Source organism: Oncorhynchus keta, chromosome 19 (genome assembly GCF_023373465.1).
Source record: "Oncorhynchus keta strain PuntledgeMale-10-30-2019 chromosome 19, Oket_V2, whole genome shotgun sequence".
Classification (NCBI taxonomy): domain Eukaryota; kingdom Metazoa; phylum Chordata; class Actinopteri; order Salmoniformes; family Salmonidae; genus Oncorhynchus; species Oncorhynchus keta.
Genome location: NC_068439.1, coordinates 60,306,450 through 60,334,097, shown reverse-complemented (window position 1 = coordinate 60,334,097; position 27,648 = coordinate 60,306,450). Strand labels below are relative to the sequence as shown.

General features: G+C 40.8%; 1 protein-coding gene across 1 annotated transcript in view; it reads right to left on the bottom strand.

Annotated features, from left to right (window-relative positions):
- Positions 1 to 790: 790 nt before the first annotated feature.
- Positions 791 to 27,648, bottom strand: part of opn5 (opsin 5) — a 31,865-nt gene continuing 5,007 nt past the window's right edge. Inside the window, exons 2-7 of the mRNA XM_035792668.1 lie at positions 16,038 to 16,190; positions 11,904 to 12,023; positions 4,976 to 5,146; positions 4,465 to 4,799; positions 3,984 to 4,228; positions 791 to 3,882 (exon numbers count right to left, since the gene is read on the bottom strand). Coding sequence (XP_035648561.1) covers positions 3,816 to 3,882; positions 3,984 to 4,228; positions 4,465 to 4,799; positions 4,976 to 5,146; positions 11,904 to 12,023; positions 16,038 to 16,170 — 1,071 coding nt within the window. The 5' untranslated portion in view covers positions 16,171 to 16,190 and the 3' untranslated portion in view covers positions 791 to 3,815. The remainder of the gene's footprint in view (positions 3,883 to 3,983; positions 4,229 to 4,464; positions 4,800 to 4,975; positions 5,147 to 11,903; positions 12,024 to 16,037; positions 16,191 to 27,648) is intronic.

Sequence of the window (27,648 nt, the reverse complement as noted above, 5' to 3'; positions counted from 1 at the left end):
GTAACATAATAAAATAATAAACAAATAAAATCATATTATCAGCAAAACACTGAAAGAATACAAACTGAAAAGAATACAAACGACAAAAACACAACTCTACTAAGACACTAAGAGAGGAGATATTGCGTTTGAATAAATACATTGTTGATGCCTCATGCCAATGTTTGGCCCTTTGGGCTGAGTGCAGGTGTGTCGATCCTTCTGCCTTTCCATTGTTCTGAAGAGGTCAGTGAGACCTGGTCCTCTCAACACATCAACCTCTATCACCCACTGTCTGTGGATGTTTCAGGCCTTGACAGGACATCCCAACACAGCCATACTTGTGTTTTTACTGACCATCTCAGTTAGAGTGGAGATGAACAGTTCAAAATGCAAAAATTGACAGTATGACATTTTATAATAACCAATAAGATAATTATTTCCACTGAATATTTAGATGTTTTTCAAAAAATGGTTTTCTTGCATATGCCCGGGCCCCATACACACACGCCCTCAGTATCATGTAAAATACTTTTGATAAACATTATTGTGAATGATTAAATTAGGATGTTTATATGCACACTAATGAATGTGATATTAAACTGATTACGGCAGTAGACAGAGTAAGGCATTATCATGTAAACACCTTACTCTGCTTATCTTAATTGGCGTAAGGCCATTATTGAAGTAAGCATAAACTGATTAAAACACTTGGACTTCTGAGCAATCTTTCGATTTATTAGAACATGTAAACACTTGAATCAGAGTTCCAGCTCTTGTGTAGACTAAGAGAACACTCTCAGAAGTTGCCTTGTAGCCTGTGTCAATGTGAGTTAAAGATGTGAGTTAAAGACACAGTAGGGGAAACAGCGCCACTGTCTGCCCAAGGCCGCTGTTATTAGGAGCTCACAGCAAAGCTGTGAAAGCTATCGTTTTTCTTAGATATATATATATTTATCTTTTTTTAGATGGCCAAATAACTCAAACATGGATTGGTCATTATCTTTCTAATTTGGTGCACAGAAACTAAATGCCTTGAGTAACTTGGTCAAAAATAATGGTTCTGATGGCCTATAGATGGCGCTGTTATAAGCAGTCCCACTTAAACCCTCATTTCCTCCACCTTGTTTGATCTAGAGAAACCTTGGAATGACGTGTCTTTTCTCATGCTGAACAAATTTGCCTCAAGATTTTCCACCATGTTAGACATTTTTGAAAACCTTTGAAAACGTATTCTCATGAACCAAATAACAACCAAACAACACCAACTTCGGTATGTAGGCCCATGGTACATCGCTTAACGTAGTTTGAGGAAGGCTAAGGGATTGGTTAAGAGATGGCTGAGTTATTGATAATCAGGAAATCAGATTTTAAATGTCCATTTAAACCGCTTGTAAATCCCCTTCACAATGGTCTATCAACTTGAAACTGTTATACTCATCAAAGACATTACCATGATGAACCATGTTAAATTTGGCATTGATATCTTAAACAATAACAAAACTATGAACAATTCACTTTTTTGACTACGTAAAGCTAACGCTTAAAATAACAAATACAAAATCTTCTTCTCATGGACTAAAAGTCAGATTTACTTCAAAATTTGGTATTTGAACTCTTTCAAAGATGGCCACACTATACCAGTAGATGCAGTTTAGCACATACGGTAATATGCTAAAAATATATTTTTTAATCTTCTGCTGATGAACCATAGGACCAAATGACAGAAAGTGTGGAATGTACAAAAATCTGATTTCATGTGTCCATTTAAACCATTGTAAATCCACTCCACAGTGGCCTATAAACTTCAAATGTGTCATCTCCCCTAAGATATACCTTGACAGAATTTGGAATTGGTATCTCCAAAAACAAATCAACTATTAACAAATTCTTTGCGTATGTAACACTAAATGCTCAAAATGATCTGCAATTGTTTTCTCCTTGTGAACTATATCTCACAATTACTCCAGATTTTGTATTTAGACTCATTACATCAGTCGTTAATGTTAATGGTTTTGGAATGTTGCTGCATTCTGATATGTACGCACAGTACATATAGATGCATGTTCGTATAGATGCTAATGCTTCAAATACTTTACTAATCTTATTCTCATGAATCAGATTGAATCCAGATTTGGTATATACATTCAATTAATTACCCTTTAATGAATTTGAGAATGATTACTTTCTGCATTCAAAGTCAGCCACGCTACACCACTAGAGGCTATGGGAACTGAACCGATGAACATGGGGCCATACAATTTTGTATGTAAACATTATGTATGTGTTCTTAGAAGCTTTGTGAATAGAGTACCACAGTATAAGTCATAATACCCATAAAACCTAGCGGTCAAACAGGGAAATGGTTCCAAACATTTTTCCACCATTCATTTTTCCAATGGGGGATTTTAGAAACCCTTCAAATAAGGACTGTGTTTTGTGTAGTGAATGGTGGGGAAACGATTGAAACCATTTCCCTGTAGGTTTTATGGGTATTATGGCACCTCCACTGTGGGGCTCTATATAAAGTCACTGCAACTTTAAATGGCTGCACCAGGCCAGTTGGTGGGACTATAGATGTCATTGGCACCAGTGGCACCATAGGATACTAGATCAATAACTATTGATCAAGTGGACTTGGTTCGTCTGTATTAGACAATGTGAAATAGTTCCAACATGCTAGACTGCTTGTTTTCCTACTGGTCACAGACGTCAATTCAATGTCTATTCCATGTTGGTTCAACGTCATTTCATGGGGTTGCTATCCAACTGATCCCGTGAACCCTGTTCATTGCGGCTCTTAGGTATATTTGTTTTTGTTTTGTTGACAAAGTGGGAGTTAGGAGCGTCGGCCAACGTGGTAAAAACAATTGCAGTGCATATTTTGCTGTTCTATTGCATTTGCAATGATGTCTGAGAGAATCAAGAAACAGTGTTTATGGTTTGCAGTAACTTCTTTGTTGTTTTAATATCGCAAACGGACGTGGCAATTTCCCCATTAAGGACTCCAGCTAAGGTGCTGTGTGTACATTTTTGGTAACTGTTGTTAGTGAAGGATTTCTGACTACTTGTGTGTGAATATACTTCACTTTGAATGGGTTAAACCTTAACTACCAACATTGATCTCAACTAAGACTAACATCAGTGCATACAGAATGGTTAACAATGACAGGAACATAGTGCTGTAAGACATAGCCACTACTTTAACAGACTTTGTTGTGCTGTTTTCCTTCATTATTTGGTCCAACCACTTCATCCACTGGCTGCTACGGAGCAGTGGACCGTGCAGTTTGTGTATGATCTAAAATTGTATTTTGTTTCGTGATGTCAACGGCATCTGTGAACATGCATAGAGGGACAGTAAGAATCATATGATGACTTTGATCGTTGATGAGAAGTGCTGCTACAGTCAGACCTGCCTGAAGCAGGGGACAACGCTAAACGCCAACACCACAGTCCCGCCAGCTCTCTTTAGAGTATATCATACCTCTTTCTGAACAGCGCTTTAGATCTTACAGGTGCACATAAAGGTTTAAATGTCTTCAAACTATGCAAGTCACAGGTGCACAAGTACACAATACAAAATAATCTGTACAAAGTGTAAAAAAAAAAAACGTCTTGGCGCCAGCCTTGAGCTGTAAACACAGAGAGGGACATGAAGTAGGAGAGTACAGAGAGCTGTTTGGAGCAGGAACATAGATACAGCAAGGCTGGGTTGCGTAGGTCTGGGTGGTGAGCGGTGGTCCATGTCTTAGCAGTTGATAGCAGGGTTGTGATTGGACTGGTGAGGGGAAAAACCAAGAGTCATTTCACAGAAGAGAATCACTGTCCTTTTCTCACATTTCACTGTGAGACTCTTTTACGGCTGGTCTGTCTTTAAGTGAGCCAGAAATGGTGTAAATCCTATGGGAGATACAACGAGAGAAAAGTTAAACGACGCCGTTTTAACTGTTGATCTACAATCTGTTCAGAGGAATAGAAAGTAGAAGAGAAAGTAATTATACCTTGACTTTTTAAAGTGTCTACACTTCTTCAGTACTTGGAAACAGGAGGATTTTGCACAGGAGCGTTTCAGGTTAATAACTTGGTAGATGATGGGGTTGTACATGGCAGAGGACTTAGCCAGCAGAGTGGGGATCACAGAGACAGAGATAGGCACTGAGTCGGGCTCGCCAAACGCAGACACCACTGAGACCACTGCATACGGGATCCACGCTATCAAGAAACCAGCACAGATCAACATCGCTACCTGGAGGACACAAGTAGAACCACATCACAGGTCTGTTCCACAATAGTAAAAGCATCTCTGAGGTAAGGTTCCGTGTATACACACACACACACACACACACACACACACACACACACACACACACACACACACACACACACACACACACACACACACACACACACACACACACACACACACACACACACACACACACACACACACACACACACACACACACACACACACACACACACCTTGGTCAGTTTCATCTCTAGACTATGGCTGTTCTTGTTCCTGGTGTCAAAGTGGGAGATCTCTTTAGCTGAGGAGTTGACCTTGAAGATTATCATAACATAGGAGAAGACGATGATGCCGGTGGGGAAGATAAGGCAGAAGAAGAGGATGGCCATGACGAAGCTCTGGCCCGCCACGGAGGTCTGGGCCAGCCACCAGTCCAGGGTACAGGAGGTGCCAAACGGCTCTGGTGCGTAGCTGCCCCAGCCCACCAGGGGCATGGTGGCCCAGAAGCCTGCGTAGAGCCAGACAAACACCAGACACAGGAAGGCATGGTGCCTCATCAGCCAAGTACCTGTGGGCAGAATTATGGGCAGAGGGATTGATCATTTATTGGTTCATTATCACAATAAAGTGTTAATTCAAACTGTTCAGATATCACAGATCGCTCAAAAATGCTAATTATTCATTCTAATAAAGGTCTTGTGTTACTGTAAATGTAACACAAACTGAGAGCATAGCCCACTGTACCGTATCTGAGATGACAGATCTTGAGGTATCGGTCTAGGCTAACTACGGTCATGGTGATGAGGCTGCCAACACCGAAGAAGAAGCCAGCCCAACCATAGAAACGACAGCCCTCCCAACCAAACAGCCAGCGGTGGGAGAAACTGGACGCCACAAAGAACGGTTTCCCTGTGACTTCAAGAGGAAACACAGAGACGTTACCACCTCAGATGATCACTGTGTGCTGTAAAGACATGGGAATGTACAGTACCAGTCAAAAGTTTGAACACACCTATACATTTAAGGGTTTTTCTTTATTTTTACTATTTTCTAAATTGTAGAATAATAGTGAGACATCAAAGCGATGAAATAACACATATGGAATCATGTAGTAACCAAAAAAGTGTTAAACAAATCAAAATATATTTTATGTTTAAGATTCTTCCTTTGCCTTGATGGCAGCTTTGCACACTCTTGGCATTATCTCAACCAGCTTCACCTGGAATGCTTTTCCAACAGTCTTGAGGGGGTTTCCACATATGCTGAGCACTTGTTGGCTGCTTTTCATTCAATCTGCGGTCCAACTCATCCCAAACCATCTCAAATGGGTTGAGGTCGGGTGATTGTGGAGGCCAGGTCATCTGATGCAGCACTCCATCTCCTTCTTGGTCAAATAGCCCTTACACGGTGTGTCTTGGGTCATTGTTCTATTGAAAAACAAATTGTACTCCCACTAAGCGCAAACCAGATGGAATGGCGTATCGCTGCAGAATGCTGTGGTAGCCATGCTGGTGAAGTGTGCCTTGAACTCTAAATAAATCACAGACAGTGTCACCAGCAAAGCACCCCCACACCATCACACCTCCTCCTCGATGCTTCACGGTGTGAACCACACATGCAGAGATCATCGTTCAACTACTCTGTGTCTCACAAAGACACGACGGTTGGAACCCAAAATCTCACATTTGGATTCATCAGACCAAAGTACAGATTTCCACCAGTCTAATGTCCATTGCTCTTGTTTCTTGGCCCAAGCAAGTCTCTTCTTCTTATTGGTGTCCTTTACTAGTGGTTTCTTTGCAGAAATTCGACCATGAAGGCCTGATTCACCCAGTCTTTTCTGAACAGTTGATGTTGAGATGTGTCAGTTACTTGAACTCTGTGAAGCATTTATTTGGGCTGCAATTTCTGAGGCTGGTAACTCCAATTAACTTATCTTCTGCAACTCTGGGTCTTCCTTTCCTGTGGTGGTCCTCGTGAGAGCCAGTCTCATCATAGCACTTGATGGTTTTTGCGACTGCGCTTGAAGAAACTTTCAAAGTTCTTGACATTTTCGGGATTGACTGACTTTCATGTCGTAAAGTAATGATGGACTGCCATTTATTTTTGCTTATTTGAGCTGTTCTTGCCATAATAAGGACTTGGTCTTTTACCAAATAGAGCGATCTTCTGTATACCACCCCTACCATGTCATAACACAACTGATTGGCTCAAATGCACGAAGAAGGAAAGAAATTCCACAAATTAACAAGGCAAACCTGCTAATTGAAATGCATTCCAAGTGACTACCTGATGTAGCTGGTTGAGAGAATGCCAAGAGTGTGCAAAGCTGTCATTAAGGCAACGAGTGGCTACTTTGAAGAATATCACATTTTAAATATATTTTAGTTTTGTTTAACACTTTTTTGGTTACTACATGATTCCATATGTGTAATTTCAGTTGTAATGTCTTCAGTATTATTCTACAATGTAGAAAATAGAATAAAGAAATACCCTTGAATGAGCAGGTGCGTCCAAACTTTGACTGGTACTGTTTAGTATGCATGTACAGTAATGTAGTAGTCATGAGAATGTATGAGAATCACAATGAAAACCATCGTCTTCATCCACTTCACAGAAAACAAGTGCTGTTTTTTTTCAGATCCCTCAATGATCAAATCAAATCAAAGGTTATTTGTCACGTGTGCCGAATACAACAGTGAAATGCTTACTTACAGGCCCTAACCAACAGTGCAACTTTTAAGTAAAAAATAGGTATTAGGTGAACAATAGATAAGTAAACAAAAACAACAGTAAAAAGAGTGAAAAATAACAGTAGCGAGGCTATAAAATTAGCGAGGCTATATACAGGCACCGGTTAGTCGGGCAAATTGTAGTAGTACGGTTGAAGTCGGAAGTTTACATACACCTTAGCCAACTACATTTAAACTCAGTTTCCACAATTCCTGACATTTAATCATAGTAAAGACCCTGTCTTAGATCAATTAGGATTACCACTTTATTTTAAGAATGTGAATTGTCAGAATAATAGTAGAGAGAATGTAACAGCTTTCTTGTGGTGAAGGAGAGGCGGACGAAAATGCAGCGTGGTTTCTATTCATGGTTCTTTAATGAAGAAAACTATACATGAACAGATGTGAAAACCTAAAACAGCCCTATCTGGTGCAAACACAGAGACAGGAACAATCACCCACAAAACCCAACAGCAAACAGGCTACCTAAATATGGTTCCAAATCAGAGACAATGACTAACACCTGCCTCTGATTGAGAACCATATCAGGCCAAATATAGAAATAGACAAACTAGACATGTAACATAGAATGCCCACTCAGATCACACCCTGACCAAACAAAACATAGAAACATACAAAGCAAACTATGGTCAGGGTGTGACAGAGAATGATTTATTTCAGCTTTTATTTCTTTCATCACATTCCCAGTGGGTCAGAAGTTTACATACACTCAATTAGTATTTGATGGCATTGCCTTTAAATTGCTTAACTTGGGTCAAACGTTGCAGTTAGCCTTCCACAAGCTTCCCACAATAAATTGGGTGAATTTTGGCCCATTTCTCCTGACAGAGCTGGTGTAACTGAATCAGGTTTGTAGGCCTTCTTGCTCGCACAAGCTTTTTCAGTTCTGCCCACACATTTTCTATGGGATTGAGGTCAGGGCTTTGTGATGGCCACTCCAATACCTTGACTTTGTTGTCCTTAAGCCATTTTGCCACAACTTTGGAAGTATGCTTGTGGTCACTGTCCATTTGCAAGACCCATTTGCGACCAAGCTTCAACTTCCTGACTGATGTCTTGAGATGTTGCTTCAATATATCCACATAATTTTCCATCCGCAAGATGCCATCTATTTTGTGAAGTGCACCAGTCCTTCCTGCAGCAAAGCACCCCCACAACATGATGCTGCCACCCCACAACATGATGCTGCCACCCCCGTGCTTCATGGTTGGGATGGTGTTTTTCGGCTTGCAAGCCTCCCCTTTCTCTTGCAAACATAACGATGGTCATTATGGCCAAACAGTTCCATTTTTGTTTCATCAGACCAGACGACATTTCTCCAAAAGTACGATCTTTGTCCCCATGTTCAGTTGCAAACTGTAGTCTGGCTTTTTTTTATTGTGGTTTTGGAGCAGTGGCTTCTTCCTTGCTGAGCGGCCTTCAGGTTATGTTGATATAGGACTCGTTTTTCTGTGGATATAGACACTTTTGTACCTGTTTCCTCCAGCATCTTCACAAGGTCCTTTTGCTGTTGTTCTGGGATTGATTTGCACTTTTCCCACCAAAGTACATTCATCTCTAGGAGACAGAACGCATCTCCTTTCTGAGCGGTATGGCGGCAGTGTGGTCCCATGGAGTTAATACTTGCATACTATTGTTTGTACAGATGAACGTGGTACCTTTCGGGAGTTTGGAAATTGTTTCCAAGGATGAACCAGACTTGTGGAGGTCTACCATTTTTTGATTTTACCATGATGTCAAGCAACGAGTTTGAAGGTAGGCCTTGAAGTTTGAAGGTAGGCCTTGAAATACATCCACAGGTACACCTCCAATTGTCTCAAATGATGTCAATTAGCCTATCAGAAGCTTCGAAAGCCATGACATCCTTTTCTGGAATTTTCCAAGCTGTTTAAAGGCACAGTCAACTTAGTGTATGCAAACTTCTGACCCAATGGAATTGATTACAGTGAATTATGAGTGAAATAATCTATCTATAAACAATTGTTGGAAAAATTACTTCTGTCATGCACAAAGTAGATGTTCTAACTGACTTGCCAAAACAAAGGATTGTTAACAAGAAATTTGTGGAGTTGTTGAAAATCAAGTTTTAATGACTCCAACCTAAGTGTACGTAAACTTCCGACTTCAACTGTATGTCAGTGTAGGTATGGTTAAAATAACTATGCATATATGATAAACAGAGAATGGCAGTAGTGTAAAAGAGGGGCTAGCTGGTGGCGGGACACAATGTAGATAGTCCGGGTAGCCAATGTGCGGGTGCACCGATTATTCGGGCTAATTGAGGTAGTATGTACATGAATGTATTGTTAAAGTGACTATACATGATAAACAGAGAGTAGCAGCATTGTCAAAGAGGGGTTGGGAGGTGGGACAATGCCAATAGTCCAGGTAGCCATTTGATTACCTGTTCAGGAGTATTATGGCTTAGGGGTAAAAGCTGTTGAGAAGTCTTTTGGTCCTAGACTTAGTGCTCCAGTATCGCTTTTCATGCAGTAGTAGAGAGAACAGTCTATGACTGGGGTGGCTGGGGTCTTTGGAAATGTTTAGGGCCTTCCTCTGAAAGGTCCTGGATGGCCTGGTGTTGAGGTCCTGGATGGCAGACAGCTTAGCCCCAGTGATGCACTGGGCTGTACACACTACCCTCTGTAGTGCCTTTCAGTCGGAGGCCGAGCAGTTGCCGTACCAGGCAATGATGCAACCATGCTCTCGATGTTGCAGCTGTAGAACCTTTTGAGGATCTGAGGACCCATGACAAATCTTTAGTATCCTGAGGGGTAATAGGCATTGTCGTGCCCTCTTCACGACTGTCTTGGTGTGTTTGGACCATTCTAGTTTGTTGTTGATGTGGACACCAAGGAACTTGAAGCTCTCCACCTGCTCCACTACAGCCTCGTCGATGAGAATGGGACGTGTTCAGTCCTCCTTTTCCTGTAGTCCACAACCATCTGCATTGTCTTTATTACGTTGAGGCATAGGTTGTTATTCTGGCACCACCTGGCCAGGTCTCTGACCTCTTCCCTATAGGCTGTCTCGTCGTTATCGGTGATCAGTTGTGTCATCGGCAAACTTAATGATGGTGTTGGAGTTGTGCCTGGCCACACAGTCGCGGGTGAACAGAGAGTACAGGAGGGGACTGAGCACGCACCCTTGAGGGGCTCCAGTGTTGAGGATCAGCATGGCGGATGTGTTTCTACCTACCCTCACCACCTGGTGGTGGCCCGTTAGGAAGTTCAGGAGGGAGGAGTTTAGTCCCAGGATCCTTAGCTTAGTGATGAGCTTTGAGGGTACTATGGTGTTGAACCCCGAGCTGTAGTCAATTAATAGCATTCTCATGTAGGTGTTCCTTTTGTCCAGGTGGGAAAGGACAGTGTGGAGTGCAATATAGATCGCATCATTTGTGGATCTGTTTGGGCGTTATGCAAATTGGAGTGGGTCCAGGGTTTCTGGGATAATGGTGTTAATGTGAGCCATTACCAGCCTTTCAAAGCACTTCATGGCTATGGACATAAGTGCTATGGGTCTGTAGTCATTTGGGCAGGTTGCCTTAGTGTTCTTGGGCACAGGGATTATGGTGGTCTGCTTGAAACAGATGCAGTATATTAACAATCCTGAGGCAAAGCATGTGACAGAAGAGCTGATCATAAATAGTGTTTCCCAGTGCCCTATATCGTTCCCATCATTGTGTGAAGAGACATCCTCACTGCACCAGTCTGACGCCACAGAGGTCCAGCAAGTAAAACTGTACTCTCTACCAACTCTCATAGTTAGCAATAGACTCTTTGTTTCAGTTCATGATTTCTACAGTATCAGGTTAAAACGACTACCAAACAAAATGGACTTTCAACCATTCTGGACCTTCTGTGCCATTCTAGGTCATTCTGGAACATTCTGGACCTCTGATATTCCCAAGATGCAAATCTGGCAGACACAAATAGATCATGCCTGTTGTCTTCTGTGGACAATGGTTCTAATCCTAGAGAGCAATACGAACGTCTCATACAGAGGGACGTAGTTGGCCCAGACACAGATAAACAAGTGAGAATCCTGTGGTTGTATGAGTCACAGAGAGCTGGCCAGAACTTGTTCTGAGACAGAGCGACACACTGTTGTGAATTCTGCTTCTGGCTGGGTCACAGCTAGGACTTATTGAGGTGCTAAAATTATTATTTTTGAAACTACATTTCTTAACTAAGACGACTGTTTGCAATGGAACTAAATCTCTTGTACATCAAAGGCCTAGTCTATCGATGTATTGTGATCAACAGGCCATGTAGAGTAACTTTGGCGTTAACGTGATGCTGTTCCTCTAATATCCATAGGGTGGCGATAAAGGACCAATTTCAGGTTTAGCCACAATTTAGCATTCTCTAGTATTGAGTTATCAAACATGCCTAAAAAGGTAAATGATTGAGAGAAATATTGGGCTGTTACGTTAATATTATTTTTCAAAGAATTGATGGAACATGCATAAATTGTTCTGAAAGAGAGACAGGAGTGTAATTAGGCACTCCACACCCAACAATGAAATATCAATGTAATATAGTTCAACAATGGTGATTCAGACAGAGAGAGACTGGAATATTAGGTGTGGACAGACCTGGGATCAGATGATGAGACTTCAAACAATGATGTCAGTTGTATGATGTCTATGATTGTAAAACATCTCTGTGGTTCTCTCTCCCTATTTATCTTTCTTTGTTGTCATTATATTCCACCACTTCATCTTCTTCCAACCATGACAACCATTCCCATGTGTCAGGATGTACAGCCGAGAATGTTAATGCCGCGCTAACATTGTTCATATACATGCTGTTCTGATTTTAAATACACAGAATACACGGGACTAATCCACCGTACAATGTTCTGTGCAGAGACACACTGTAAATGAACATACTTTAAAAGCCTGCGGAATGGTTTACCTGATATGCCAAAGTCAAAGATGGCTAAGTTAACTGTCATGAGCTCAGGCGGCCTTAGCTTTGTCTTGCGTTTGATGGTCATGTATATAACATAGCCATTTCCTGTGGCAGACAGGATCCCTGCAGAGAAAACAGAGGACAAGAGGAATACATGACACGTTGTAAAAATGCAACATGACAGGGTGTACATACAAGTTGGTTCATTTACATACTTAGGTCTATGGCATAATTGGTTTAGTTATAAGGTTTAATTGGTTTAATTATAATGTTGTAATACTATCCCTATTAATACGTTTATCTCTAGAGCCTTGATACATGATAATGATGCATGCCCTACTGTTAAGTTAAAAAAGACAGGTGGGTTGTGGGTAAAGGCAGTGTACATACATGTTTGGGTTGATCAAACACTTTTTGACTACTGTCTACTTTCACAAGAAAACAAAGGTTTTTGACATCCACCCTAAGTCTGAAATTATCAATATGCTTTTATGTAATTGATATTCATGCACAAAAGAAAGGAATAAATCATTTGTCATCTCTATGACCTCTGCTTTGACTCATGTCTACACACTCACTATGTGTGTGACACAAGTTGTGCTAATTACATGTGACAACACATCAAATGGACTCCAATTACACATGACAACTTATTTGTATTCCCATTGATGCTCTTCGTTGTTGCTCATCTGTCCTTCACAAACATGTATTTATTTGTCAATAACAACGTCAGTGTGCTGATAACAGCTTATAACCTTCCTCCATGGTCCCTGTCCCCTTACTGGACTGGAATCAGTGATAGACAGGCCGTATCCGCTGCTCTATTCTATGTGATATGAGTGCATACGGTATGAAGGGCAGAATCTCTAGTGCTCATTCTCTAGTGAATGTGTCGCATTCTCCCATTCACTCTGGACTGCATCAGCTGAATGACCCTGTTTCACACACAAAGCAATTTATTGAGAGAAATTCAAAGAAAATATCAATTAAATATCTCTTTCATTTGACTTCTATCGTATGATAAACAGATTAGAAAAAAATATCAAATGAGGTTCCAGTTAGTTCGTTTTTTCAGTGATGAAGGTGGGCATAGGATCTGGACTAAACATCTTGGAGTAAAATCCTATTCTTATTCAATTTCAAATATATGTATGTATATATTTTAGGGTGGTAGGTAGCCTAGTGGTTAGAGTGTTGGGCCCATAACTAAAAGGTTGCTGGATCAAATCCCAGGGGTGACAACATGAAAATGACATATCATTTAGTGGCACTTTTGAGTACTTTGAGTATCTCTGGCCCTATGTGTGGCCTTGTCACATGTCAAATATATACAATAATTGAATAAGATGAAGAAACAAATAGAATGACAAAGATGTAAAACATTAGCCAAAATATAAACCATCATCTTAGTGAATACCATTTGTCTCAGCATCAAATATCCTCTCTATATATTTTTTACCATGTTTTATTTATTTTACAATGTTAATATGTATTTGTTGTCAATGTTTTGGCATCAAACTGGTTGCAGTTGTGAAAAGAAAGTGAATAGTTGGAAGATTTGCAGAGTTAATTGAAAACAATGCCTAAATTCATTTGGTAACCTATAGAGTGTGTCCTCTCAAAAAGGACATGAATCAATTAATAGACAGACACCACAGTATCCATATATCTCACTGAATAGCCACATCAAAATGCAATGAGACCCCCGCGTGAGACATCTTCACCATCATTGGTTTGTTGGGTCAGGACGTTAGTTACACTGAACAGGGCATTACATGGCTTGCAAATGGCTCAGCACAGTGTAAAATAGAAAATACCGAGTTGCTATGAAAAACAATCTGAACACACACAGTTGTGGCGAGATTAAATAACAAGAAAATATTAGTGACAGGTACACAGCCTCAAGTAGAGAATCAGATAATCTGACAGACCGGAAAATAAATCCTGTGTTACCCCAATGTTGTACTACTGTACGAGGGTGAGCATAGCACAGGGACAGAGATTGCATAACTGTATCTTTCTATAAATCAATATATTCTTGTGTTTATCCACTCACTTGATTTGAGTCACTGTAAATGCACAGTTCAGTCATGGATACACAACGGCGTGTACAGTGGCTTGCAAAAGTATTCACCCCCTTGGCATTTTTTAATATTTTGTTGCCTTTACAACCTGGAATTAAAATGGATTTTGGGGGGTTTTGTATCATTTGATTTACACAACATGCCTACCATTTTGAAGATGCAAAATATGTTTTATTGTAAAACAAGAAAAAATACAAAAAAAATGAAACTTGAGCGTGCATAACTATTCACCCCCATTTTGGGAGACACATTTTGAAGTAATTACAGCTGCAAGTCTCTTTGGGTATGTCTTTCTAGCCACTGGGATTTTCGCCCATTCTTCAAGGCAAAACTGCTCCAGCTCCTTCAAGGTGGATGGGTTCCGCTGGTGTACAGCGATCTTTAAGTCATACCACAGATTCTCAATTGAATTGAGGTCTGGGTTTGACTAGGCCATTCCAATACATTTAAATGTTCACCCTTAAACCACTTGAGTGTTGCTTTAGCAGTATGCTTAAGGTCCATTTAATTGAGCTCTGTGTGATGTTCAAAGTTTGATATTTTTTATAACCCAACCCTGATCTTTACTTCTCCACAACTTTGTCCCTGACCTGTTTGGAGAGCTCCTTGGTCTTCATGGTGTCACTTGCTTAGTGGTGTTGCAGACTGGGGCCTTTCAGAACAGGTGTATATATATATATACACTGAGATCATGTGACAGATCATGTGACACTTAGATTGCACACAGGTGGACTTTATTGAACTAATTATGTCACTTCTGAAGTCATTGGTTGCACCAGATCTTATTTAGGGGCTTTATAGCAAAGTGGTGAATACATATGCAAGCACCACTTTTCCCTTTTTTATTTTGTATAATTTCTTTATTAAGTATTTATTTTTTCATTTCACTTCACCAATTTTGACTATTTTATGCATGTCCATTACATGTCCAAATAAAAATCCCTTTAAATTACAGGTTGAAATCCAACAAAATAGGAAAAACGCCAAGGGGGGTGAATACTTTTGCAAGGCACTGTACAGCAGAAAACCCCAAAATGAGGACAAAAGAGATGGAACTTCCTTGAATTCACATTTTTCATCCCTAAAGCTATTCTGGGGGTTAGGATCATGTCGACATTAAAATGCCGATGCAGAGCTGCATTTTCAAAGTAGGATGTACAGTGGGATTCATCATTATTGACACCCTTGATAAAGATGAGCAAAGAATACTCTAAAATAAATAGTGAGCTGTATTGTATGCTCAAAAGGATTGAAAATATATATTATTTTATTGCTCAGAGAAAGATAACTTGTTTAACAAGTAATAAAAACAAAAAATAAGTGTAAAATGATTGGATCCCCCGTTTTAAATGCTCCAGCACCCTCCCCTTGAGAGGATAACTACACTGAGACTTTTCCTAAAATGTTTTATGAGATTGGAGAACATATTGGGAGGGATCTTAGACCATTCCTCCAGATCCTTGATGTCCTTCATCTGCGTTTATAGACTGGCCTCCTCAATTCAAACCACAGGTTTTCAATGGGGTTCAAGTCCGGAGACTGAGATGATCATTGCAAAGTGTTGATTTTGTGGTCAATTCATATTTTTTTTAATGGATTTTGATGTGTGCTTGGGGTTATTGTCCTGCTGGAAGATCTATTTGCGGCCAAGTTTCAGCCTCCTGGGAGAGACAACCAGGTTTTGGCTGAAATGTCCTTGTCCTTGGTAAAGTTCATGGTTATGCAACTGATCTTAACAAAGTTCCCAGGACCAGAGGAAGCAAAATAGCCTCATAACGTCAAAGATCCACCACCATATTTTACAGTATGGGATGAGTTATTGACCTTCTATTCAAAACCCTTTTCAAATACATTTGGAATACTTCTTACATCAATGGGCAACCTTGATGAATCAGAACTGAGTGCAAACGTAATCGAATCAGAATTGCTCCTTACAGTGAAGAATGGTTAGGCTATGCCTCAAGAGAGATGGTGGAGCAGAGGATATGAGGGAGTGTATTGATGAATCTACTTCCCTATGCAGTGTACCTCTCTGTACTTTATTGACACTTACCTATGATGCAGATGTAGAAGGCAGCCACGATGTCGGCTTCCTTGGACAGCTTGGAGGCAAATGGATCACCCTCCAGGAGATAATGGGGGGCATAATCGGGGCGAGCTGAGGTCTCATTCCCTGTAAGAGCCATGCTTAGGTGTCAACCGCTTCCTGGGCAGCCAAAGTAAAATGAACATGTTCAATACAATGTGTCCACACTGAAACAGTCAGAAATACATTTGTATTGGTGACACATACTTTCAGATCTCCAGGATTTTGCAAAGATTTGAGGTGATATTTTTCTACAGCAATTCTGACATTTTGCATGGCAATTTGTCGCAAAAATGAGCTGACAAGGGTAAAAGTTAGTTGCCGTGTGGCTTGACTGAACCACATTATGTGGTAAACGTGCGGGGACAGGTTGAAATTGTGAGCCCTATTTTTATATTGAAGTGATGGGTTTGACTGTTTTATGTGGAAATAGCGCAGTGATTGGTCAAATTTGCGAGCCCTCGCAGAATATGCAGTAGTGGAAGCTGGTTGGAGGAGATAAAGGAGGACCGGTTCATTGTCATAGCTGAAATGGAATAAATGGAAGGTATCAAACACAGCAAACACATGGAAAGCACATGTTTGACTCCATTACATTAATTCCATTCCAGCCATTACATTGAGCCCGTCCTCCTATAGCTCATCCCACCAGTCTCCTCTGATATGCGGGAAATGTTTGATTTTGCAACAACAAAAAAAAAAAACTCAGAATTGCAGAATCCTGGAGAGACTGGACAGGTAGGTTTGTTTCTGTCACCTGTTTTCTAGAAAGTGCAATCAAGCGACACAACAGCATCAAGGGTTAGACTGATCCTTTCTTGGAAATTCAATCTAAACTAAGAAGCACATAACTTTAGCCAGAGACTAAATTAACATTGAAATCTGATTATAAAAATGTTCTTTAGTGTTTTAGTTACACTGTTTTTGAGTTCAAATGCAGAAACTGGACACACAAACACCCCCAAACCAGAAACAAAATCACACACTCATGCACGCACACAAACACAGTAATTTGTGAAAACAGAACCTCCATTTTCTGGTGGTCATACAGGGACTGCTGCATGGGATTCATGAGTCCGCAAGAGTTCAAGTTTAATCACACACACAAACAAGCATGCACACACACACACACACACACACACACACACACACACACACACACACACACACACACACACACACACACACACACACACACACACACACACACACACACACAATCAAACACTATAATACTTTTGTGAAATGTCTTTCCGCTGAATAGTAGGTTCTTCAGCATGCAGTGGCCTGTAAGGGCCAGCTCTGTTCCAGCTCTGACATCACCTTTGATTCCAAAGAGTTCAGACTGACATTCTAAACTGAGAGACACAACAGGAGACAGATATCATTATATTGCTGTTGATGTGCAAGTTAGCCTCGCCAACAGACTACAGAATAAGTTAGTCTTATACCTGTGTAATAAACCTGTAGCTACTCTGGTATCAACAACATGTTGTTACATAGTAATTTAGTAATTGCTTTCCATTGTAGAGGTGTTCAGTAGTTGTTGTTGTTGCAAAGTGGAGTATGGAACTGTCAGGACCAGTCCATAAAAACATGTCAGAAAACCATTAGACACAACCTTAATTGTTGCAACAATACACAATTATGTTTTGCTATGGCCATTCTATATGAAACTTCTTCGACACGGACATACAATTGGACAGCAATGACAGATTTTGGAGCATGAAACGTATTCTTACTCCAGACTAATGTTCAAAGAGAAGAATAGTTAGCAAACAATTACCCCTGGCACAAGATTGATGGCTTGACCGTGACCTGTCAACAACATGTTTTTTACATCAAATCAATCATTATCTTCATCATCATCATCATCATCATCAACAACAACAACTCTTTCTCTATCTTCATCACCATAATCATCATTCATCTGTGCCACCTACATAAACATCCAAGCTCACCAGCATCTTAACAGACCCCATAAACTAGCTATAGATCCAGAGCCTTGCTGCAGAACCACAGCACCACCTCCAACATAAACAGTTAGCCTAGCTAATTGAAAGTCTACACACGCCTTGCACAGCCTTCACATTTATCTGCCTTCAAATTAAATCTCAAAGGGGAATTGATTGGATTTTTCACCTACCGATCGACACAACCGACTCCACATAATAAAAGTAAAAACAATGTCTATAACATTTTCCCACCCCCAAAAATGACATGTATTATTACATGTGTTCACACCCCAGAGACAATGCTAGGTGGAAGCACCTTCAGCTGTGAATCATTTTGAATATGATTCCAAAAACTTTACCCAACTGTTAGGGAAACATTTATCCATTGTTTTTGTTAAAATTGCTCAAGCTCAGTAAATTTGCTCGGGAGTCATTAAGCTAAGTTCCCATCCAATTGGTTACATATTTTCATTTGAATATTCTAAAATCCGCACAAAAACAACATGAACATTTTCTCACCAGAGATGTGTTTTCATCAAATGGAGATATTGTGGATGAAAGGCTGTGCATGATGAGGTAGTGCACATAAAACAAGCTTTTACAGTAAATTCCCATACACCGAATAAAAATGACAAGTTAAATGGGTTTCCTTCTCATTTTCAACTCTACTGATGGTTTTGTCACAACAAAAAAACGGTTACATTATATAGCGAATGTGCCCACTCTAGTCTTGGCACGTTCACTCTAGCCAGATATATATGCAGGTATAGCCTACATGATGATATTATTATGGACAAAAGAGCTAGATTCATTTTTATTTGTCAAATGGCAGCCAAGCATCGATCATCATGTCACCAGAATAAGACCCTTGACGTTTTTTTGGAAAGAAGCATCAAACTCATACCATGCACTTTCACCACCCTGTGAAGTTCATCATACCCTTTTTCATCTGTAGCCCAAAGCCTATAGCCTAAGTCAAATAATGTGGTGGCAGCATCATTTTATGGGTACGCTTGTCATCAGCAGGGACTGGGGAGTTTGTCACGATGAAAATAAATACGAAAGGAGCAAAGCCCAGATAAAAACCCTTCCATAGTCTTCTAAATACCTAACCCTGCCATAGTCTTCTAAATACCTAACCCTGCCATAGTCTTCTAAATACCTAACCCTGCCATAGTCTTCTAAATACCTAACCCTGCCATAGTCTTCTAAATACCTAACCCTGCCATAGTCTTCTAAATACCTAACCCTGCCATAGTCTTCTAAATACCTAACCCTGCCATAGTCTTCTAAATACCTAACCCTGCCATAGTCTTCTAAATACCTAACCCTGCCATAGTCTTCTAAATACCTAACCCTGCCATAGTCTTCTAAATACCTAACCCTGCCATAGTCTTCTAAATACCTAACCATGCCATAGTCTTCTAAATACCTAACCCTGCCATAGTCTTCTAAATACCTAACCCTGCCATAGTCTTCTAAATACCTAACCCTGCCATAGTCTTCTAAATACCGAACCCTGCCATAGTCTTCTAAATACCTAACCCTGCCATAGTCTTCTAAATACCTAACCATGCCATAGTCTTCTAAATACCTAACCCTGCCATAGTCTTCTAAATACCTAACCCTGCCATAGTCTTCTAAATACCTAACCCTGCCATAGTCTTCTAAATACCTAACCATGCCATAGTCTTCTAAATACCTAACCCTGCCATAGTCTTCTAAATACCTAACCCTGCCATAGTCTTCTAAATACCTAACCCTGCCATAGTCTTCTAAATACCTAACCCTGCCATAGTCTTCTAAATACCTAACCCTGCCATAGTCTTCTAAATACCTAACCATGCCATAGTCTTCTAAATACCTAACCCTGCCATAGTCTTCTAAATACCTAACCCTGCCATAGTCTTCTAAATACCTAACCCTGCCATAGTCTTCTAAATACCTAACCCTGCCATAGTCTTCTAAATACCTAACCCTGCCATAGTCTTCTAAATACCTAACCCTGCCATAGTCTTCTAAATACCTAACCCTGCCATAGTATTCTAAATACCTAACCCTGCCATAGTCTTCTAAATACCTAACCCTGCCATAGTCTTCTAAATACCTAACCCTGCCATAGTCTTCTAAATACCTAACCCTGCCATAGTCTTCTAAATACCTAACCCTGCCATAGTCTTCTAAATACCTAACCCTGCCATAGTCTTCTAAATACCTAACCCTGCCATAGTCTTCTAAATACCTAACCCTGCCATAGTCTTCTAAATACCTAACCCTGCCATAGTCTTCTAAATACCTAACCCTGCCATAGTCTTCTAAATACCTAACCATGCCATAGTCTTCTAAATACCTAACCCTGCCATAGTCTTCTAAATACCTAACCATGCCATAGTCTTCTAAATACCTAACCCTGCCATAGTCTTCTAAATACCTAACCCTGCCATAGTCTTCTAAATACCTAACCCTGCCATAGTCTTCTAAATACCTAACCCTGCCATAGTCTTCTAAATACCTAACCCTGCGATAGTCTTCTAAATACCTAACCCTGCCATAGTCTTCTAAATACCTAACCCTGCGATAGTCTTCTAAATACCTAACCCTGCCATAGTCTTCTAAATACCTAACCCTGCCATTGTCTTCTAAATACCTAACCCTGCCATAGTCTTCTAAATACCTAACCCTGCCATAGTCTTCTAAATACCTAACCCTGCCATAGTCTTCTAAATACCTAACCCTGCCATAGTATTCTAAATACCTAACCCTGCCATAGTCTTCTAAATACCTAACCCTGCCATAGTCTTCTAAATACCTAACCCTGCCATAGTCTTCTAAATACCTAACCCTGCCATAGTCTTCTAAATACCTAACCCTGCCATAGTCTTCTAAATACCTAACCCTGCCATAGTCTTCTAAATACCTAACCCTGCCATAGTCTTCTAAATACCTAACCCTGCCATAGTCTTCTAAATACCTAACCCTGCCATAGTCTTCTAAATACCTAACCCTGCCATAGTCTTCTAAATACCTAACCCTGCCATAGTCTTCTAAATACCTAACCATGCCATAGTCTTCTAAATACCTAACCCTGCCATAGTCTTCTAAATACCTAACCATGCCATAGTCTTCTAAATACCTAACCCTGCCATAGTCTTCTAAATACCTAACCCTGCCATAGTCTTCTAAATACCTAACCCTGCCATAGTCTTCTAAATACCTAACCCTGCCATAGTCTTCTAAATACCTAACCCTGCGATAGTCTTCTAAATACCTAACCCTGCCATAGTCTTCTAAATACCTAACCCTGCGATAGTCTTCTAAATACCTAACCCTGCCATAGTCTTCTAAATACCTAACCCTGCCATTGTCTTCTAAATACCTAACCCTGCCATAGTCTTCTAAATACCTAACCCTGCCATAGTCTTCTAAATACCTAACCCTGCGATAGTCTTCTAAATACCTAACCCTGCCATAGTCTTCTAAATACCTAACCCTGCCATAGACTTCTAAATACCTAACCCTGCCATAGTCTTCTAAATACCTAACCCTGCCATAGTCTTCTAAATACCTAACCCTGCCATAGTCTTCTAAATACCTAACCCTGCCATAGTCTTCTAAATACCTAACCCTGCCATAGTCTTCTAAATACCTAACCCTGCGATAGTCTTCTAAATACCTAACCCTGCCATAGTCTTCTAAATACCTAACCCTGCGATAGTCTTCTAAATACCTAACCCTGCCATAGTCTTCTAAATACCTAACCCTGCCATAGTCTTCTAAATACCTAACCCTGCCATAGTCTTCTAAATACCTAACCCTGCCATAGTCTTCTAAATACCTAACCCTGCCATAGTCTTCTAAATACCTAACCCTGCCATAGTCTTCTAAATACCTAACCCTGCGATAGTCTTCTAAATACCTAACCCTGCCATAGAGTTTTATTTTTCAGAGGGACAATTACACACATTTTAATGCCAAACACACACCCGAATGGCCTTCCAATAGGTGTTGAGTGTTCCTGAATGGTCCAATCTCAGTCCTGACTTAAATCTGCTCAACAATCAGAGACAAGGTTTGAATATTGCTGTCTATCAGTGACTCCCAAACAAATTTACTGAGCATGAGCAATTTTGACAATGTTTTTAGCAATGTTTCCTTAGCAGTTGTGCAAAGTTGTTAGAATATTTTTTAAATGTTTCACAACTGTAATGGCTGCCACAGGTGCCTCCACCAAGTATTAACTCTGGGGGTTGAAGACATAAACAATCAATACTTTTTTTCTCATGCATTTGGAAAATGTTCTATAGTTTTTCATTCAATTTAGAAATGTGGAGTATTTTATGTACATCAGTAGGCAAATGTGAAGACTGTGCAAGGGGTGTGTAGACTTTCACTAGGCACTGTACGTGTGGACTGGGGAGTTTGTTTGTTGTGGCCAGTATCAGTGCAGTGAATCCTATGGCAGACACCCCCAAGCTCTGAAGGTGTGTCTCAGCTATGAGAACCAGCAGCCAGCCAGCAATCGTCCATTTACAGCTGACCTTTCCCAACAAGTCAGACAAAAGGTTAGCTTTTTCTATAACTCTAAAGGCCAGGTGCGAGCCAATCATTCCGCCATTGTGTCGAAGCTACAACATTACACACACCAAAATAGTATTTGTCAGTTTCAAAACACTTCATCAAAGTCTACCAGATGAAACAAAATCACAATAAAAGTTTTGAGATGTTCTCTATGCGAGGAGAATGTTATTTTTTCCATGCTCCTGGTTTCCAGCAGTGCAGTTTCCTGCAATTCAGCCGAGGTACCACACTCTCTGAGGAATACTAAAACATTCTAACAGAAGTTTGCACAGTGACATCATCTCTCACTTTATTATTCTCTTAGTATTTGACAAGTCATGGTGTAGGCCTACATAAAGTGAGTCGGTGACACATGAGGAGATCTGTGAACAGTCACATTGGAAATATTTGGTTTCTTTAAAAAAAAGAAGCTTTTAAAACAAATCATTTCAGAAAAAAAGGATTTCAGAAGCTACTTTAGGGGATACTTCCAGTATCAGATTATTATGACTCCCCCCAATGTATGCCCAACGTCTGTCAATCACGTGTAAAACACTGGCAGGTCCTAAAACTTCCGTATTTTTGACAACTCCGAGGGACACCACAAAACAACCACACAATATAATTAACCTTTATGGTCCTGTGTGGCTCAGTTGGTAGAGCAGGGCGCTTGAAACACCAGGGCACCATGGTTGTTGGTTTGATTCCCACGGTGGACCAGTATGAAAATGTATATAATCACTATTGTAAGTCACTGTGGATAAGAGCGTCTGCTAAATGACTTAAATGTAAAAGTTGAATGAATAGTTAATTAACTGTAATGAAATATCGGGGTTTCACACAATCCTTTTGTATGGCTACAAGACGTGTGTGCTACTATTGAAAAAATAGTTACTGGAACTGTTTGAGTGTAACTAAAATGTAACTTGAAATTCTGTTTGGAGATGAATGGCCATATGTGGTAGAGATGCAGGGTAGATAGAAACATTTCAGCCCGTCTATAATGATGCCATATAGCACATATAGTATGTGTAATACTTCTTGGGAAACTGTCTGTTTATTGGAATCAGTGACGAGCAGTCCATGCCAAGGCAGAAGGGTCTGACTCTGTACAGCAGGACTTCTTCTATAGAAGATATTCCATTGAACATGTTAAAAGGAGAGAACATCCCGATAAAGAACTGTATGACCTCAAGAAAGGTGGTAGCAGAATCTAACACCATCAAAAAAAAGTGAGACATTCAGTATGACAGCAAATGCACATGCCTTCAACGGAATGATAGTGATATAAGGTTGAGATAATATATGAAATAACTTAAGACAGTCAACTTGGTGCTCTCACCCCCTGTAGGCTACCGTGGCTGACTTGAAATACATTTGTTTTGCTTTAATACATTTAATTCATGAATAATGCTATTATATTCAATGCAGAGCTTACAAGTTAAGAACATGTTAGTAAAATGTGCCTTGTGGACTTTTCTCCGCTTGCCTGCCTGCTCTATACATTTATTGATCTGAAGTTACAGATGATTGTTTGGTATTCCAAAAAATAATAAGGCCTTGTATTGTTAGTATTGACTGTGATGGACTTTGAGAATTCGGTCAAACATCATTACAAATACAAATACTGAGGAGTAAAATAGAACAACAAATCAAATCAAATGTTATTCGTCACATGCGCCAAATACAACAGGTGTAGACTTTACCGTGAAATGCTTACTTACAAGCTCTCTCCCAACAATAAAAAGTTTTAAAGTTTTAATCCTTTTTTAATATGCTAAATAAAAAATAAAAATATGAACACAATAAAATAACAATAACGAGGCTTTATACCGTACAAGGAGTAGTGGTACCGAGTCAATGTGAAGGGATATGAGGTAGTTCAGGTAATTAAGGTAATATGTCCAGTACATGTACTGTAGGTAGGGGTAAAAGTGACTAGGCAATCTGGATAGACAACAGAGTAGCAGCGGCATACAGTGCATTCGGAAAGTATTCAGACCCCTTGACTTTTTCCACATTTTGTCACGTTACAGCCTTATTCTAAGAATGATTCAATAATTTCCCCCCTCATCAATCTACACACAATACTCCATAATGACAAAGTGAAAACAGGTTTTTACAATTTTTTGCAAATTTATGAATGTAGTAAAAAGAAATACCTTATATACATAAGCATTCAGACCCTTTGCTATGAGACTCGAAATTGAGCTCAGGTGCTTCCTGATTCCATTGATCAACCTCGAGATGTTTCTACAACTTGATTGGAGTCCACCTGTGGTAAATTCAATTGATTGGACAGGATTTGTAAAGGCACACACCTGTCTATCTAAGGTCCCACAATTGACAGTGCATGTCAGAGCAAAAACAAAGAATGAGGTCGAAGGAATTGTGTCAAGGCACAGATCTGGGGAAGGGTACCAAAAAATGTCTGAAGCATTGAAGGTCCCAGAGAAAACACAGTGGCCTCCGTCATTCTTAAATGGAAGAAGTTTGGAACCACCAAGACTCTTCCTAGAGCTGGTCGCACGGCCAAACTGAGCAATCGGGGGAGAAGGCTTTGGTCAGGGAGGTGACAAAGAACCCAGTGGTCACTCTGACAGAGCTCCAGAGTTCCTCAGTGGAGATGGGAGAACCTTCCAGAAGGACAACCATCTCTGGAGCACTCCACCAGTCAGGCGTTTATGGTAGAGTGGCCAGATGGAAGCCACTCCTCAGTAGAAGGCACATGACAGCCCGCTTGGAGTTTGCCAAAGGGCACCTAAACTACTCTCAGACCATGAGAAACGAGATTCTCTGGTCTGATGAAACCAAGATTGAACTCTTTGGCCTGAATGCCAAACGTCACATCTTGAGGAAACCTGGCACCATCCCTACGGTGAAGCATTGTGGTGGTAGCCTGGACTTGAACTCGATTGAAAATCTCTGGAGAGACCTGCAGCTTTGCAGCAACGCTCCCCATCCAATCTGACTGAGCTTGAGAGGATCTGCAGAGAAGAATGGAGAAACTCCCCAAATACAGGTGTGCCAAGCTTGTAGCGTCATAGCCAAGAAGACTAGAGGCTGTTATCGCTGCCAAAGTTGCTTCAACAAAGTACTGAGTAAAGGGTCTGAATACTTATGTGAAAATGATAATTCCGTTTTTTCTTTTTAATACATTTACTCAATGTTATGCAACGTAACAAAATGTGGAATAAATCACGGGGTCTGATTACTGTGTGAAAGAGTGTGAAGGTGTGCCTATGTGTGTGTGTGTGTGTGTGGTGGCTTTGCGTGTGTGCGTGTGTGTGCGCGTGTGTGTGTGTGTGTGTGTGTGTGTGTGTGTGTGTGTGTGTGTGTGTGTGTGTGTGTGTGTGTGTGTGTGTGTGTGTGTGTGTGTGTGTGTGTGTGTGTGTGTGTGTGTGTGTGTGTGTGTGTGTGTGTGTGTGTGTGTCAGTGTAGAATGTTTGAGTGTGTGCATAGAGATAGTGAAAAAAAGGGTGTCAGTGTAAATAGTCCTGCTAGCCATCTGATTAACTGTTCAGCAGAGGTAGAAGCTGTTCAGGAGCCTTTTACTCCCAGACTTGGTGCTCCGGTACTGCTTGCCGTGTGGTAGCAGAGAAAACAGTCTATGACTTGGGTGGCTGGAGTCTTTGAACATTTCACGGGCCTGACATCATCTGATATAGAGGTTGTGGATGGCAGGGAGCTCAACCCCAGTGATACTAGGCCGTACGCACTACACTCTGCAGCGCCTTGTGGTCGGATGCCGAGCAGTTGCCATACCAAGCGGTGATGCAGCCAGTCCAGATGCTCTCAATGGTGTAGCTGTAGAACTTTTTGAGGACCTGAGGGCCCATGCCAAATCTTTTCAGATCCCGAAGAGGGAAGAGGCGTGTTCGTGCCCTCTTCACAACTGTGTTGGAGTGTTTGGACCATGATAGGTCCTTTGTGATGTGGACACCGAGGAACTGATGTGGATGGGGGCATGCTCGGTCCTACGTTTCCTGTAGTCCATGATCAATGGAGTGTGTTGAAATTAACAATTTTAGTGCATTGTTTGTTTATACGTAGTTCCAAACATCTATAGCGCATCCACAGTTTGTCATGCAGACCTGAGAAATCATTCAACCTCTGTGAGAAAATAATGTATCTTTAAGGAGCTATTCAACAAAGAGAAGGGACACAAGTCCAATTACATATTTTCCAATGTGAAGCGAAGACAAATGATTTTTAGAGCAAATACAAATGCTATGTTGTATTCAAACCGTAGTTCTTCCCAGTGATTATATTTGAAAAGATCGTTAATGAACCTCCCTTTCACTGTTAAACTAGGCTACTGCATACGAGAGCTTTAATCTAGGGGTTAGACACTACAGACTGAGGGCAGTCGGCACATAAATTATTTTAATGCAGGATGTTTCAGAGGGATTTAACAGTCTGATGGCCTTGAGATTGATAAATAGCTTCTGTCTCTTGGTCCCAGCTATGATGGACCTGTACTGACCTTGCCTTCTGGATGTTAAGCGGGGTGAACAGGCAGTGGCTCGGGTGGTTGTTGTCCTTGATGATCTTTTAAACCTTCCTGTTACATCGTGTGATGTAGGTGTCCTGGAAGGCAGGTAGTTTGCCCCAGTGATGCGTTGTGCAGAATGCACCACCCTCTGGAGAGCCCTGCGGTTGTGGGTGGTACATTTGCCGTACCAGGCGGTGATGCAGCCCAACAGGATGCTCTCAATTGTGCATCTGTAAAACTTTGTGAGTGTTTTCGGTGACAAGACAAATTTCTGAAGAGGCACTGTTGCACCTTCTTCACCACAATGTCTGTGTGGGTGGACCATTTCAGTTTGTCAGTGATATGTATGCCAAGGAACTTAAAACTTTGCACCTTCTCCACTGCTGTCCCGTCAATGTGGATAAGGGGCCCTCTGCTGTTTCTTGAAGTCCACGATCATCTCCTTTGTTTTGTTGACGTTGAGTGAGATGTGTCGTTTGCAAACTTGTTGATAGAGTTGGAGTTGTGCATGGCCATGCAGTCATGGGTGAACAGGGATTACAGCAGGGGGCTGAGCACCCACCCTTGTGGG